At 50.1% G+C, this 15,487-nt stretch overlaps 1 protein-coding gene across 2 annotated transcripts in view; it reads right to left on the reverse strand.

Moving 5' to 3' along the window:
* KAZN (kazrin, periplakin interacting protein) overlaps positions 1–15,487 on the reverse strand; it is a 1,036,992-nt gene that overhangs the window by 11,905 nt on the left and 1,009,600 nt on the right. For both annotated transcript variants that reach the window (XM_035019741.1, XM_035019742.1), the window contains 3 exons: positions 8,822–9,027; positions 8,188–8,306; positions 247–478 (listed from right to left, as the gene is read on the reverse strand). In XM_035019741.1, the coding sequence (XP_034875632.1) occupies positions 247–478; positions 8,188–8,306; positions 8,822–9,027 (557 nt within the window). The remainder of the gene's footprint in view (positions 1–246; positions 479–8,187; positions 8,307–8,821; positions 9,028–15,487) is intronic.

Here is a 15,487-nt window from a genome sequence, read left to right on the forward strand (position 1 = left end):
ATGGCCACGTGGATGGATGCGTGTGTGGATGGATGCATGGATGGCCACGTGGATGGATGCGTGTGTGGATGGATGCATGGATGGCCAGGTGGATGGATGCGTGTGTGGATGGATGCATGGATGGCCATGTGGATGGATGCGTGTGTAGACAGACGCATGGATGGGCAGATAGTTGGATGGACAATGGGTGCCAGTGGGGAAAGAAGGGCTGTGGAAGATGCCTCCATCTCCTGCCCTGGTCCTCACCTCCCTGCTGAAGTTCACTTGGTACAGCAGCTCAATCCCCAGCAGGATGCTGACCTGGTGGAACTTCTTGGACACATTGAGGTGCTTCTCCAGGTCCCGCTTCATCAGGGAGTGCAGCATTCGCCCGTCAACCAGGTGGTTTTGGAAGGCCTGAGAGTACTGGGACAGCCCGATGTCATTCAGCCAGGCCTTGGCCACCCAGTGATGGTCCAGGTCAGCGGCTTTGGACAGGCTGGTGAGGACAGACATAGCCAGAGAGATGGATGGGTGGGGACAGGTGGCAGAAACAGAGAGACAGGTAGAAATGGGGCAGAGATGGGCAGAGATGAAGACAGAGGGAAAAGAACAGGGCAGAGTAGGGTGGGGGACCAAGACATCACAGAGACGGGGGCAGGAAAAGGGATGCAGTGGAGAGACCGAGAGGAAGAGAGAGACAAAGCAGAGATGGGGAGAGAGGTGGATGCAGAGAGTGGAAGGAGAAAGACAGAGACAGACAGAGAAACAGAGAGTGAGCCCCAAAGAGCAGAAGAAGGATCAATAGAGAGGCAGAAAAAGGAACAGGAAAAGGGAAGAAAGCACATTCAGACACACGGAGTGGAAAGAGACGGTAGCAGAACGGCAGGGACGTGTGCGGAGGGAGGTGGCACCTCCGGGAACCCTCCACATCCTCAGCCTGCCCCTGGGTGTGGTCCCCTGGGCATGTTCCTCTACAGAATCCCTGAAGCCCGCAATGCTGTGGCCTGGGCCATTTTTCCTCGCTCTACAAACCAAGAAGCTCAGACTTTGCCCAGAGTCACACTGTGGCATGTCTCGGAATCAGAATTAAAACCCCCGTTTTGCCTATTTCAAGCCCTTTCTCCTCACTGCTATATCTCAGATTTGTCTGTATCCCACACCTATCTCAGTGCTGCACACACAGTAGGTGCACAAGGAGTATTTCTCAAATGCATAAAGAGGTGGATGCTCCTGGCAAGAGGTCCCCTTGGCTGTCATTCCCCTGATCGCCATACGGTGGCAGCCACACAGAAGGAATGAGAACAGTGTATCCCACCTGTGGAGGGACTTGAGAAATGACCTGTGGGGCTGCCAGGTAGGGGGACCCCACAAAGGGATCAGGATGTGATAGGGAAATATGGGCTTACGGAGTGACACCACCCTCCTCCCCAGGTCTGGGATCGGGACCAGCATTCTTCCCTTGCCCTCAGATAGAATACCCTTCACTCACTTCCCAGCCCCTCCCTGTGCACCCATCTCTAAAGAGCTGCCCACCAGCCACTCAAGCTGGAGGCCTGGGTGGGATTTTCAGCTCCACCTGACTCCCTTCCTCCTTTCCACTCTCCACTGCTCACGCCGGGACTTTGTGTCTCCCTGGACTCTGTGTCTCCCTGGACTCTGCGCTCCAACTGGTCTCCCTGCCTCTGAGCCCTCCCCAGTCCCTCTTCCAGGAGAGTGGCCAGGGCTGACCGCACCACCCTCCTGCTGGTGCTCCTATATGGCTCCTCCCTGCCCTTCCTTCATTCCACCAATATATACTGAACAGCTACGACCGCCGTGCTCGGGACGGATACTGCTATATAATGGGCACATCTTCCCTCACGGCCCCTTCCTTTCTTTCTTCTTCCCCACGCTCTCTGTTCCCTGGTGGCACCCATTTCCAGGGCTCTGGATTACAAATGTAATGTAAACGAGGACTCCCAAATTCTCATCTCTCCCTTCTTCTCTCTTCTGAGGCCCAGCTTCTTACTAACTGCCCCCTTGGGCATCTCCTGCCTGTCACGCATCTCACATTTAATAGGCTCTAAACAAAATGCCCTGTCCCCTCTCCCAGCATTTCCCCACCCCCCACCATCCTCTGGCTCCGGTCCTCATTTGCCCTCAGTCTCCCCTCCCCCACCAGGTCTATCAGTCACTCTGGTCCGTGTGTCTGTCCCTTTTTCTCCTTTTCTGGGTTCAAGCTACCACCACCTGCGGCATAGATTTCGGAAATTGCCTCCTTACTTCCCCCACGCACCGCCCCCCCCGCCTGCCCCCCCCTTCTCATCCCCACAGTAGCCAGATGGTCTTTTAAAAACCTCAATCAGATCATGTCCCTCCTCTGCTTAGAACCTTCCAGTGGTGGAACCTTAAATGCACCTTACTAAGTGAAAGAAGCCAATCACAATACTGTATGATTCTGGTTATGTGACATTCTGGAAAAGGCAAAACTATGGAGACAGTCAAAAGATTAGTAGCTACCAGGGGTTAAGGAGAGGGAGGGATGAACAGGCGGAGAATAGGGGATTTCTTAGGGCAGTGAAATTACTCAGCATGATACCGTCATGAGGGATGCATGTCATCACACGTTTGTCCAAACCCAGAGAATGTACAACACGAAGAGTGAACCCTCATATAAACTATGGACTCTGGGTGATTGGGATGCATCGATGTGGGTTCCTCACCTGTAACAAATGCTCCATCCTGTGGGAGATGTGGGTGATGGGGAGGCTGTGCAGGAGGGGGGGAGGGGGGATGTGGGAACTCTCTATACCCTCCTTTCAATTTTGCTGTGAAACTAAAACTGCTCTAAAAAATTCAAGTTTATTTTAAAAATGAGGGAGGAAAGACTATTTTATACAAACAAAATTGAGAGAATTTATCATCAGAGGAATAAACTGCAGGAAATATTGAAGGGCTTTTTTCAAGAGGCAAGAAAATAATAACCATATGGAAACTTGGCCCACATGAAAGAAAAAAGAGGATAACTTCCAGAAGTCACGATAAAAAAACCACTGGATTCAGAAATCGGCAGATTTGAATAGACATTTCTCCAAAGAAGACATATGGGTGGCCAATAAACAGACGAAAAGATGCCCATCACTAATCATTAGGGAAGCACAAATTTCTCTACAACGAGATACCACTTCATACCCATTAGGATGGCTAAAAGACCCAAGAAAACAGGTGTTGGTGGTGGTGTGGTGAAATCAGAACCTTTGTGTGCTCTTGGTGAGGATCTAAAATGGTGTAACCTCTGTGGAAAACAGTATGGCAGTTCCTCAAAAAGTTAAAAATAGAATTACTGTATGATCCAGCAATTCCACTTTTGGGTAAATACCCAAAAGAATTGAAAGCAGGGGCTCAAAGAGATATTAATACATCCACGTTCATAGCAGCATTATTCATAGTGGCTAAAATGTAGAAGCCACCAAGTATCCACCAACAGAGGAACGGAGAAGCAAAATGTGCTATCTACACACAGTTGGATGTATTCAGCTTTAAATATATTTTTTTTTAATTTTATTTATTTAACAGAGAGAGAGCACAAGTAGGCAGAGCGGCCGGTGGAGGGAGAGGGAGAAGCAGGCTCCCTGCGGAGCAGGGAGCCCGATGGGGGCTCGATCCCAGGACCCTGGGATCGTGACCTGAGCCGAAGGCAGCCGCTTAACAGACTGAGCCACCCAGGCGCCCCAGCTTTAAAAAGGAAGGACATTCTGACACATGCTACAACATGGATGAATCTTGAGGACATGATGCTAAGTGACATAAGCCAGGCCCCAAAAGACAAATACTGTGTGATTCCACTTAAATGAGGTACTGAGAGTAGTCAAAACCATAAAGGCAGAAAGTAGAAGGGTGGTTGCCATTATCGGGGTGGGGCATGGAGGGGAGAACAGGGAGTTAGTCTTTATTATGTTATCGTGAGCATAGGGTTTCAGTTTTACAAGATGAAGAGGGTCCTGGACGTGGATGGTGGTGATGGCCGCACAACAGTGTGGATGTTACTTTATACCATTGAATTGTACACTTAAAACCGGTTAAGATGGGGGGTCACCTGGGTGGCTCAGTTGGTTAAGTGTGCAAGTCTTGATTTTAGCTCAGGTCATGATCTCAGGGTTGTGAGATCCAGCCCCGTGTCAGGCTGTGTGCTGAGCGTGGAGCCTGCTTAAGATTCTCTCTCTCTCCTTCTTCCCTTTCTCCACCCTTTCTCTCTCAAAACAAAAACAAACAAAAAAAACCAGTTAAGATGATAAATATGTATACTTTACCACAATAAGAATTTTTTTTTAAAGAATAAAGATGATTAGAAATGGTAACTATCTGGCTAAATATTTTTCTCATCTGCTAATCTCCTTAAAAGATAATGGACCGTTTAAAAGACAAATATAGTAATGTATTACAGAGCATATAATACATATAGATAAAAAATGTATGAAAAGAGGGGTGCCTGAGTGGCTCAGTTGGTTAAGCGTCTGCCTTCGGCTCAGGTCATGATCCCAGGGTCGTGGGATCGAGTCCCACATCGGGCTCCCTGCTCAGCAGGAAGCTTGCTTCTCCCTCTCCCACTCCCCCTGCTTGTGTTCCCTCTCTCGCTGTGTCTCTGTCAAATAAATAAATAAAATCTTAAAAATAAATAAAGTTGCCCCCTAGCCTGTACTCTGCCTCTAAGTATTTCCTTCAAAGCACTAGTCAGTCACACATGGAACTTTCAAAAATGAATTGATCTGAGCTCAGAGACTATGTTCTTTGCCGAAGAGCCAGCCTCATGCTCAACACACAGCAGATGCTTTTCTGGAAGAGGGGCCAAGGAAAGGAAGGGTGGGCTCCCAGCTTCATGCGGTCTCCTCCTGCCCCTCAGCCACCCAGGACGGCTGGGGTCTGTCCCCAAGGCCAGGCCCTCCTCGTCTCCTGGCCGTGGTCCACCCAACGCCTCCCTCCTCACCTGCTTGACTGCTACAGGGCTCTGCTGGGCTTTCGCTCTCCCCAAAGCCTTCCAGGGCCCTCGTGGGCTGGGTCAGAGCCCCTCTCTGCTCCCTGAGCCCCCCCAGGAGTCCCCATCCCTGCACTCATCACCCTGCGGCTCATCTGGCCAGACCACCAGCTCCTGGAGGGCAGGACCCCACCTGGCTCCCCAGCTTCTGTTCTATAAATGCACAGAAGATAAATCAAGGCTGGGCAAGCGGGGCATTGACTCTAGTCCACCAGGAAGCCACCCAGGACGAAGCTCCTGTGTTGGAAACTTCTGACCCAAGACAAGCTCCCTTTAAGAAGAAAAAGTCCCAGGTGGGCCCCCTCCCAGCCCCTCTTGAGGCCCTCACTTCAGAGCCGCCCCTCCCAGGACCATCAGCCTCAGTCAAGGCTGTCTAGCCCCGGGCAGGTGTGGGAGCTCCCGGCCATCCCTCCGATCAGATGCCCTGGGGCTAGGGCTGTCACTGATGGGGACCAGAAGCCCTCCTCTCTGAGGGAGTTCAGCAAATCAATGGTACAACGAGACGTGGCATGGTGTGGGGGGAGGGGCACCAGCTGAACCTACTTGAGGGAAGCCATTTACATCAGCAATATCCGTCTGCATGCTGACAATTAATGCGCTCCTGCCCTTCAAAACGGTTCTCTTTTCATTAAAGTTGTCCCCATGGGGCCTCGGCTTGGCAACACTTTCCCAGCTGTTGGTTGGAGCTATTGTAAGCGCCCAAGTTGAACAAGACGGCACGACTTCAAAAGTAATTCAGATGTTTTATAAAAGTTGACATTGTCCCCGCCCCAAACTGGGGCCGGATTAGACCCCGAAATCTGAGTTTGGGCACAGAATTTAGATATCATCTGGGTCATGATTCAACACAGAAAACACGAGGCCATTCTGGCTCCATCACCATTAGCTCCGGGACCTTGTGTCTCTGTGCCTCAGCATCCTCACCTGCAAAATGAGGCTAATCATGCTTGCCTCACAGAAGCTGTGAGGGCTGAACGGGATAAGAGAATGTGAAACCCTTAGCACGGAGTCTGGGGGTGCATTCCGTGTTCCGTAAATACGAGTAGCCGGGGTTGTCGATGTTTTTAATGTTGAGGCGATGCAGGATAATGGAAAGGGGACTGACTTTGAAGTTAGGTATTTTGTAGCGTGACTTTGCACCCATGATTTCTCCGGGCCTCACTTTCTCCGTCTTTAAAACGGGGGTAAGAATGTCTATCCCACATTGATGTTGTGACGATTAAATAAAATCATGTGCATAAAATGACTGGTGATGGGGCTGGTGGATTTTGCGGTATTTTAGAGATAAGGGGAACCAGGCCCGGAGAGGGCAATGTCATTCCCAAAGCCACACAGGATGTGTTCTTGAAGATGACCTCACTGGGGCTCTTACCCTAGAGTTCATGGGCCCCTAAAAGTTCCGGGAGTGAGTCAAAGGGTCCCAGAATGCAGAGTTGTGAGGTTTTGTATATCTCCTCTGGGGAAAGTATCAACAGTGTTTATTAGATTCTCAGAGTGGCCGTGGTCTCCAAAGGTTATAAGAACTGCTGTTCTAATTTAACCCTCTTCACTTCACAGCTGGAGAAACTACAAGCGCCAGAGAGAGCAAGCCCACGGCAAGTTAGAGACAGGCCGGATTTCCACAGGGAATGAGCCCCTCCCTCCTGCAGGAAGCCTGGGGGTGTCTAATGCGGGAGACACAGGATCCATGGAGACGGTCCTGATCTCAGCTCTCAGAATTTTTAAAACTCCGTTCACATCCATTCACATCCCCTTGTAGGTGCTGTAGCATCTTGGTTCCTAGAGGTTCTCGGGGGCAGTCATGTTTTGGGCGAACTTGGGCAGGGATCCTGCATTTTTGCGGGGTGAAGCAGGCAGCCCCACCCTGCTGAATGGTCAGCGTTTACTGACCACATTGGGAGTGGGACAAGGGGGCAGGAGGGGTCTCCAGCTTGGGTGGCAGAGGATTCAGGAGGGGGGAGGCACTGGTTAGAAGTGGGTGATGAGTGTGAGGTGCCTGTGGGACCCTAAGGAGGAGAAGCCCTCCGAGAAAGCAAGCTCATGCCCGCTGCTCCCCTCCCCCGCCCATCACTCTCCTCCCCACTCCTTCACCCCCAACCCCGTCCCTCAGGGTCCTGATTTGCTGACAAGGCTGGCACGTTCTTGCTTTGCTTGCTTTGGGTTGCTACCCGAGTTTCTGATCTGATCTCACATGTCTTTGCTGCCACCCAGGATTCACGCCAAGGGCCCCTCTCCAGGACACACAAGCATTGGGTTTTCTGCTTCCAAACTAACCTGAGTTCCCAGCCTTAGCCCCCTCATTTTTTAATCCATAAAGCGGCTTCTGCAAATAATAGCACACACCACCAGGTCTGATTAATTAACTGCACAAAAATGATGGGGAAACCAGTGAAGGAGATAATTATGCAAAACAGAAAGTGTCAGATTTACTATGCTCGATCGTTCTTTCTTCCCCTCTGCACGCTGAGGACCGAGGGGGGTGCTCTGGTTTCCCTGGCGCTTGCTTGGTGAATGAGCTCCCCCCACCAACAAATCCTGCTCACAAAAGGTCAGAAGGGAGGGAGGCAGGCAGGAGGTAGGACAGAGGTGGGGGTTGTGGGGGAAGGTGTTCGCAATGAGAGCAGGACACACCTGAAGAGAGGAACCTCCGCCCATTCCCAGGTGTGCTTGCTAACGGATCCCCCTCCCAGCCGGCCCTAATCCTCTGGGGGAGATGTGGCAATAAAGCCCTTCACGTCCATTTCTTCTTTGTCTCATTCTACTTCTCCCTGTCTTACTCCATCCTTTCTCCCCCTGAGCTGGTAGAGCTGGGGTTGAGGTGGAAGTAGACAGAGCAGACATTTTGGCCGAATTCCCAGACCTGCTTCGGCTGGCCCTCGGAGATAGAGAAGTTCTGGGGGCGCACGAGGCCGCCCCGCCGCCTCCTGGCTGCGGGGATCATGGGGCACTGGGGCCTCACTGATTCCCTGTAGCTCCATCTTTCTACGGGGAGGCCTGGCCCAGAGCGGGACTGGGATGCACCTGGCCGCCCTTGGCCGGTGGCATTCCTGGGCACACCCCACCATCCCCCATCCCTGGCTCAGCCTGCAGTGTCCATTCGCCCCCACCGTGTGATCTGGAGGTCTCGGGGTGGACTCTTCTCCCTTCTCCCTGGAGGCGCAGCCCGAGCGGGGTGCCCGGGCGTGCCGACCCACCTCCTGCCCGCCTCGGCGTCGCGGTAGTCCTCGATGGCCAGCCGGAGTTTGCGTCGGTGCAAAGAACTGCACACGCCCAGACCCAGCTCCAGGTCCTCGTCACTCAGGCTCAGCAGCACCTGCTCCGTAGGAAGGTGAGGACTGAGCGCCCAGAAGGGGGAGTGGGGTGGGCACCCGAGGCTGCCAGGACCTGCTGCTGGCTGTGGCCAAGCCCCGGAGGGGTCTGCTAGTATGAGGCTGGACCCCAGCGCCCGCCCGTCTCCCTGCCCATCCTTCTCTGCAGTCCAGGCAGAGCACTTAGTGCAGCTCTGCTCCAGGAGGTGAGTGGCATCACATCCTGGCCAGTCGAGCCCTCTAGCCCGGTCCTGCCCCCCGTCAGTCAGGTACGGGCAGGTTAGGCCCAATTTAAAGATGCAAAAGCTGAGACTCAGAGGGCTATGTGCCTTGCCGGGGAGACATGACGATTTACTGTGGACACTGGATCCTGAACCCAGCACAGCTGGCTCCTAGAATGCATCTCCTCCTCACCCCGGGATTGGGGGGCGGGGCTGAGGTGGAGCAGGCCAGCTCTGGGTTGGTAAAGTTCACAGGAGGGAGAGGGGGCATTCCCGCTGGGATCCTGGAGGTGCCCTACCTTCCCGCTCTTCACGTTCTCCGCACAGGCCTTGACGTACATGGGCATGGCCATGACCACTTCCAGCCAGGCCTGGACAGTGCCGGCCTTCCAGTGGGACATGGGGGTGGTCCTGACCAGCTCCACCTGCTGCAGCCGGTCCATCTGCTCCTCGCCCTCCGACAGGCTGAGGCTCTGCCGCGTGGGGCTGCACTGGCTGTCGGAATCTGCAACACACAATTGCAAACTTGGTGGGAAGATGGGGAGGGGGCTGAGGAAGGAGCTGAGGCGGGGGGCTCCTAGGGGGGGTGGGGGGAGGCAGGGACTGGGCAGGCTGCACTCCCAGGGTGCAGGAGGAGGGCGGGGATGTCTCCCCCTCGCGCATTTCTTCTTTCCAAAATCAAAATGGCTTTTGTTTTGTTTTGCTGCCCCTCCCCCATTACAAGAGTAATCTGTCCCCCACCCCCTCCCGGACAAAAGAACAGACTTTTTAAAACTTAATCCAACAAAGAATGAAAATAAAACAAAGTGAAAATCGCCCCAAATCCCACGCCACCCAGAGACAGCAGCTGTTAGTTTTAGTTAAATATTCTTTGGGATACACAAATGCCCATGCTTCCAAACACACACACACCCACGCTTCCAAGCACACCCAGACCCATGCGTAGACACAACGCTCTCCGTTTCGTAATACGCCGTTCTCATTTACACCGTGGAGGACATCCTTCCATCTCCGTAGAGATCTGTGCTATCTTTTGACGGCACAGGATTCATCAGAGGATGCTTTCTCATTGATCTCGCCTGCCTCCTGTTGCTGGGCATGGGCTGTTCCCCATTTTTCGCTATTGTAATCAATACAGTGGCAGTCATCTCTGGGTGACTGGGTGATTTATTTTCTTAGGATACATGGAGCCTCAGCTCCATTCCTTAACACACCGAAACCTGTTTCCAGAGTAGCCCCTCATAGATGAAAATGTCTATCCCCCAGCATTTCCCATGCCTACTCTTCAATCCATGGTCGGACACACCTGATGAACGGACCGGGTTCAGGGCGAACTTGACTGAGATGGAAAGCCTCTTTCTCTAAAGTAGGGTTAAATCAACGCCCACACAAACTCAACACCGCAAGAAATGACAAGTATTAAAAAAGGAAGCCTGGTTAGAAAGGACCCTGCCAATACTGTACGTTGTAAATTATAATGATGTAAAAAACACTTATCCATCAAATCAGGCACGTGGTTACAACAGTGTGTGTGAAGTCACACAGATATTTACAGTTACTGAGCTTGGGTGCCAGGAAGAATGAGCTTAACTTCCTCTTGCTATACTTTTGCGTATCATCAAAGTTCTGCAATAAACATGCATACATTTATAACAAAAATTGGAAAATTAAGTAGGAAACAGTACAAGTGGTTATTGATGGGAGTTCATCTGAATGAACGATGTCCCATTCATATATTGGAATATATGTGATTAATGAGAAATGTGTCACTGGAGAACACTTTTTTTTAAAGATTTTATTTATTTATTTTAGAGAGAGAGAATGAGAGACAGAGAGCACGAGAGGGAGGAGGGTCAGAGGGAGAAGCAGACTCCCCGCCGAGCAGGGAGCCCGATGCGGGACTCGATCCAGGGACTCCAGGATCATGACCTGAGCCGAAGGCAGTCGCCTAATCGACTGAGCCACCCAGGCGCCCCTGGAGAATACTTTTAACATGGGAAAATGTTCATAATCTACTGCCAAGCAAAAAAGGACAGTACAAGACAGCAGGTACAACGTAATCCCAACGTTTTTTTTAAAATGATACGTACACGATTCTACGATGTAGAACTCTAATTGTGTGTATATATGTATATATATTTATACATATACTAGTTGGATAAATGTTAAAAGTCTGCGTCTGGGAAGGGGTGAGGGTTAATTGTGTGTGAGCGTGTGTGTGTGATTGTTTTGTGCGTGAGTGTGCACATGTGAGTGTGCAAGGGTATTTGCGAGTGTATGCACACTTTCCTGTGTCCCAGGTTCCCTGCATTGAGGTACGTTATTTTTGAAATGGACACATAGAAATCTTTTCCTAGTGACAAGGCTCCTCTCCCCAGTTCCTTCACCCCTCCCCTGCCCCTGCCATATAAACTCTTTGGAAACAGCTGTATCCGCTTGGGGGCCATACACGCATCTAGCTCTGCCAGAACCTTTCTCCCCAACGCCGGGGGACTCTAGCTGCTCAGCCAAGAGCCCTTGGAAGCCCACAGCTGCTGGCCAGGAGGATGCCACCCCTGGTCCAGCAGGGCACTGGGCAGAGTGACCTAACTCAGGTGGGCAGCCACGATGCCTCATGCCTCCATTTCCAACACCCTAAGGTTGGCATCATGCCTCCCTGCCACCTGCCTCCCTCCCAGGACTGCTCTGGGGACTCTATGACTGGGGATGCTGGGTAGGTGCAAGGCCTCTTCCCTGCCCCCAGAGAAACGGCAGATGGCACAGAGCACCACAAGCAGGTCGCTGGTCTGAGCTCATGTTGCCATGACGCCCGGGAATGTGGAACCAGCAGCTTCCTCTGCAGCCCTCCGTGGGGGCCCCCGAGTTTCTGCCTGGTGAGACAGCTGCCTGTCCCCAGCCTCGGTGTCCCTCCTGCTGGTCCCTGGCTCCCCAGGACAGGCTTGGCTTGCAGGGAAGCCTTTCTGATTGGGTCCTACAGGTGTGAACCTCTGGCACACAATGCGGGTGTGTCCTCCCTGGCTTGGAAAGAGCTGAGAGTCTCTATGCTGTTCCTGTGACTGAGTCCTGTCTCTGTCACCTGCTTCTGGGAAGATGAGAGATAAATGTCACCACATCTGGTTACCTGAAATTCCAAGACACAGCCCATGTTGTCCATTTGGACTGGGCCTGTGGAAAGAGGCTTTGGAGTTGAACAGCCCTTGGCTCTGGGCCAATTTCTTGACCTCTTAAAGTCACAGTTTTCCCATCTATAAAATGGGTATAATAATAATACTATCTACCTCCCAGGTTCATGACTAGTATAAATTCTGAATGTGAAGCTATAGTAGGCACTCAGTACTTGCCTCAGTCCCGCTGCCTTCCTGGGATGAAACGTGGCTTGAGTTCAGCTCAGGTGCTTAGGGGTCCCCCACCTGGGCAGAAGTGCATCGTCCCAGCAGGACTCCCACCTGGTCCAGGTGGGAGAGGCGGGGCTCCCTGTGAGGTGAGGGTGGGCTTGTCTATCCCATGCCCAGGGGGGGCGGCGCTTGGCTAGGCCTCCCCAAGTAAAGGCTATAAAAGTGGCAAGGGAAGGAGGAAGGAGACAGGCAGCAAAAGTCAGAGAGAGAGAGAGTTGGAGAGAGAGACTCAAAGAGCAAGGCTTCGGCAGGGAAATAGGGCCACAGAAACAACAAAGACATGAAGAGAATCAGGAAGAAGGAGAGAATGAGTGGAGGGTGGGGAGGGAATGACAGATAAGGGGACAAAGAGAAAAAGCAAACTTCCTGGTGTGTGCGTTTTCCTGAGCGTGTGAATATGTGTGGGTCACTCTGTAGCTCACAGGCCTCAGGCCGGTGCGGAGAGCTGGCTTTCAATTCACATTCCTTAGGGCGCCCAGGCTCGAGGACTGCCAGAGGCCGAGCTGGGGTCCTATGAGCAAACCACACATTTTGGTTTCTGAAGAAAGACAGCCATTCACCACCCCACTCCTTCAGCACCCCCTTCCCCCACCTCACCACCCAGGACTGAGCTCCAAGTCGACACTGCAGAAGGCCTGAAGAGGGGGGCGTCTTTGGGGTCATAAACCATTAATTAAAGGTAATTTATTTATTTATTTATTTATTTATTTATTTATTTATTTATTTATTTTTATTTATTTTTTTTAATTAAAGGTAATTTCTAAAATGCAGGCATATGGTGCCAGATTTTATGTCTGGGATTCCATCAATCCTCGCTTTTATTTCCCCTCTGTCTCAGCCCTACGAGTGAGAATAACTCACATTTATAGTCAAGCAGTGAGTTAGAGAGGCCGGCTGAACCTCTTATCAGAGTCTGAGGAGGTGTCGCCAAGAGACCCCTCAGTCTGGATCCTTCCGAACACCGGGAGGACCGAGGTTGACTCTGGAAGAAGAGGTTCTACCTTCTCCCACCAGATGGATTGTCTGGTCCCAAGAGCCTAAAATATTTACTCTCTGGTCTGTTACAGAAAATGCTTTACAGAAACTGTGAGGTTCTGAGGTTGGCACTGGAATATGAGAGACCTGGGTTTGAATGCCGGCTCTTCTGCTTCTCTTGGGGAAGTGTTTTGAATGTTCTCAGCCTCACTTTTACCATCTATGAAATGGGATGATAATAATGTCTAATCTCACAGGTCTAACTGAGGACTGAATGAGGTGATGTATGATGGTCTAAGTGCTCAGCATACAGAGGGTGCTCAGGGGCTGAGTGGGGGCCTCTGTCCTCTGTAGGCTCCTATCACTTGCAGTCTAACCGGCTCTGTCCAGGAGGGTAGCTACAAGCCACACGTGGCCATTGACCACCTATTATGTGGCTCGTCCACACTGAGAAGCCTCTGCAGTATAAAATATACACTGAATTTTGAAGACTTTGTCCAAGAAAAGAAGAAAAAGTAATCTCAATAATTTTTATATTGATCACATCTTGAAACGATAATATTTGGGTAATATTGGGTTAAATCAAATATATTATTAAAATTCATTTCACCAGTTTTACTTTTTAACGTGTCTACAAAAAATCTAAAATTACGTATGTGGCTCATATGATCTCTTTCCTGCACAGAGCTGCATTAGACGGAAGGTTTTGTTCGTTTTCTCATTGCCTTTCCCCACTTTTGTTGGTCTGGAAGTGAAGCACCCGATTTCTCTGCTTTTGGTTCAGTGGTTCTCAAAGTGGGGCCCCTGGGCCAGTAGCATCAGCAACAGCTGGGAACTGGTTAGCGATGCAGATTCTAGGAACCCACCGCAGCGTTCCTGCAGCAGAAGCTCTGAGGGGTGGGTCCAGTAATCTGTATTTTAACAAGCCTCCCAGGTGATTCTGATGGGTGCTGAATTCTAGAACCATTCTTTAACTTACCATATGTATTTAACTTCACAAAACCTAGGGTTGAGCAATATCTTAATGCTCTGTCCTAAATCGTGAGCTATTGAAACATCCTGATCACTCTTTCTGACTTACAACCTACCGTGTCGATTATTTTAATTCTGTCCTTTAAAAAACCCACAATTTTAGACATTGTCATCGTGATTATTTTACCTTGATAATATTTGCTTAAAGTAATTTCCCTACACGTTAAGCACGTAGTTCATCACTTCTTCTTGCGCCTCAGACCTAACTTCTAGGATAATTTTTCTTATTCCTGAAGAACATGATTTAAAAATTCCTCTGATTAAGAGTATTTTTTTGGTGGTAAGCTCCTACAGCTTTTATCTGAAAAAAGCCTATGTTTCCCCCTTGTCCTTCAAAGAGCTTTGCTGGGTACACAGTTTTAGGCTGATGGTCATTTCCTCCTGGCACCTCGAAGACATTGTTCCACTATCTTCTGTCCTCCTTTTTGCTAACGAGAAGGCAGCTGCTGGCCCAACTGTTCTTTGGTTAGCTCCTTTTAAGATTTCCTCTCTGTCTTTGGTGTTCTGCAGTTTCATTATGATGTGGCTACAGGTGGATTTCTTCTTATTCTGACTGATATACATTGTGCTTCCCATATCGATGGGTTTATTTTTGGAATATTCTCAACCATTACCTCTTAAAATATGACCTCTTCTCCATTCTTTTTTATTTTTTAAAGATTTTATTTATTTATTTGTCAGAGAGAGACAGTGAGCACAAGCAGGGGGAGTGGCAGGCAGAGGGAGAAGCAGGCTATGCACTGAGCTGGGAGCCCGAAGTGGGACTCAACCCCAGGACCCTGGGATCATGACCTGAGCCGAAGGCGGGCACTTAACCGACTGAGCCACCCAGGCACCCTGCTTTATTGACTTTTAATGAATTCAAATACAGGTTTACATTGCCACATGTGGCTAATGCCTGTTGTTGTAGACCAGAAAGCTCTGATTTCCCCTCATGCTTTCCATCAACTTATTTCTCTGCATTGCATTCTGGGTAATTTCCTTAGACCTGTCTTCCATTTTTAAAATTCTCTCTTCAGCAGTTTACTCTGCTGCTTAACCCATCTTTGGATTTGATTTGATATGATTTGATTTACTTATTTTTTTAAGTAGGCTCCATGCCCAGTGTGGAGCTCAAGGAGGGGCTTGGACTCTTGACCCTGAGATCAAGACCTGAGCTGAGATCAAGAGTCAGACACTTAACTGACCAAGGCACCCATGTGCCCCTGGGTTTAATTTTTTTAATGTTACTAACTACATACTTCTAAAAGTTCTATTTAGTTCTTTTCCAAGTTCACCTGCTCTTTTCAGATAGTCTCTTGTTCTTTGCTCATGTTTATGACTTCATCTTAAATTTTTTTAAGTATTACATACATATTCGCTTATATTTGGTATATTGGTAAGTATGTATCTGAAAAGGCCTTGGAAGGTCTAAATTTGCTAATTTCTCTGTGGACTCTCATGCATGCTGAACTCAGATTTGATCTTATGGGAATCTCTAGGGTTTAAATCCAGAGAGGATTTCTGTGACCTGCCAGGGTGGGAGTGGGGAGGGAGGGGGGATGGTACCTGGTAGCAGGGACC

The sequence above is a fragment of the Mirounga leonina genome, unplaced genomic scaffold, assembly GCF_011800145.1.
Source record: "Mirounga leonina isolate KUSES-001 unplaced genomic scaffold, KU_Mleo_1.0 Mir_173, whole genome shotgun sequence".
In the NCBI taxonomy this organism is placed as follows: Eukaryota; Metazoa; Chordata; class Mammalia; order Carnivora; family Phocidae; genus Mirounga; species Mirounga leonina.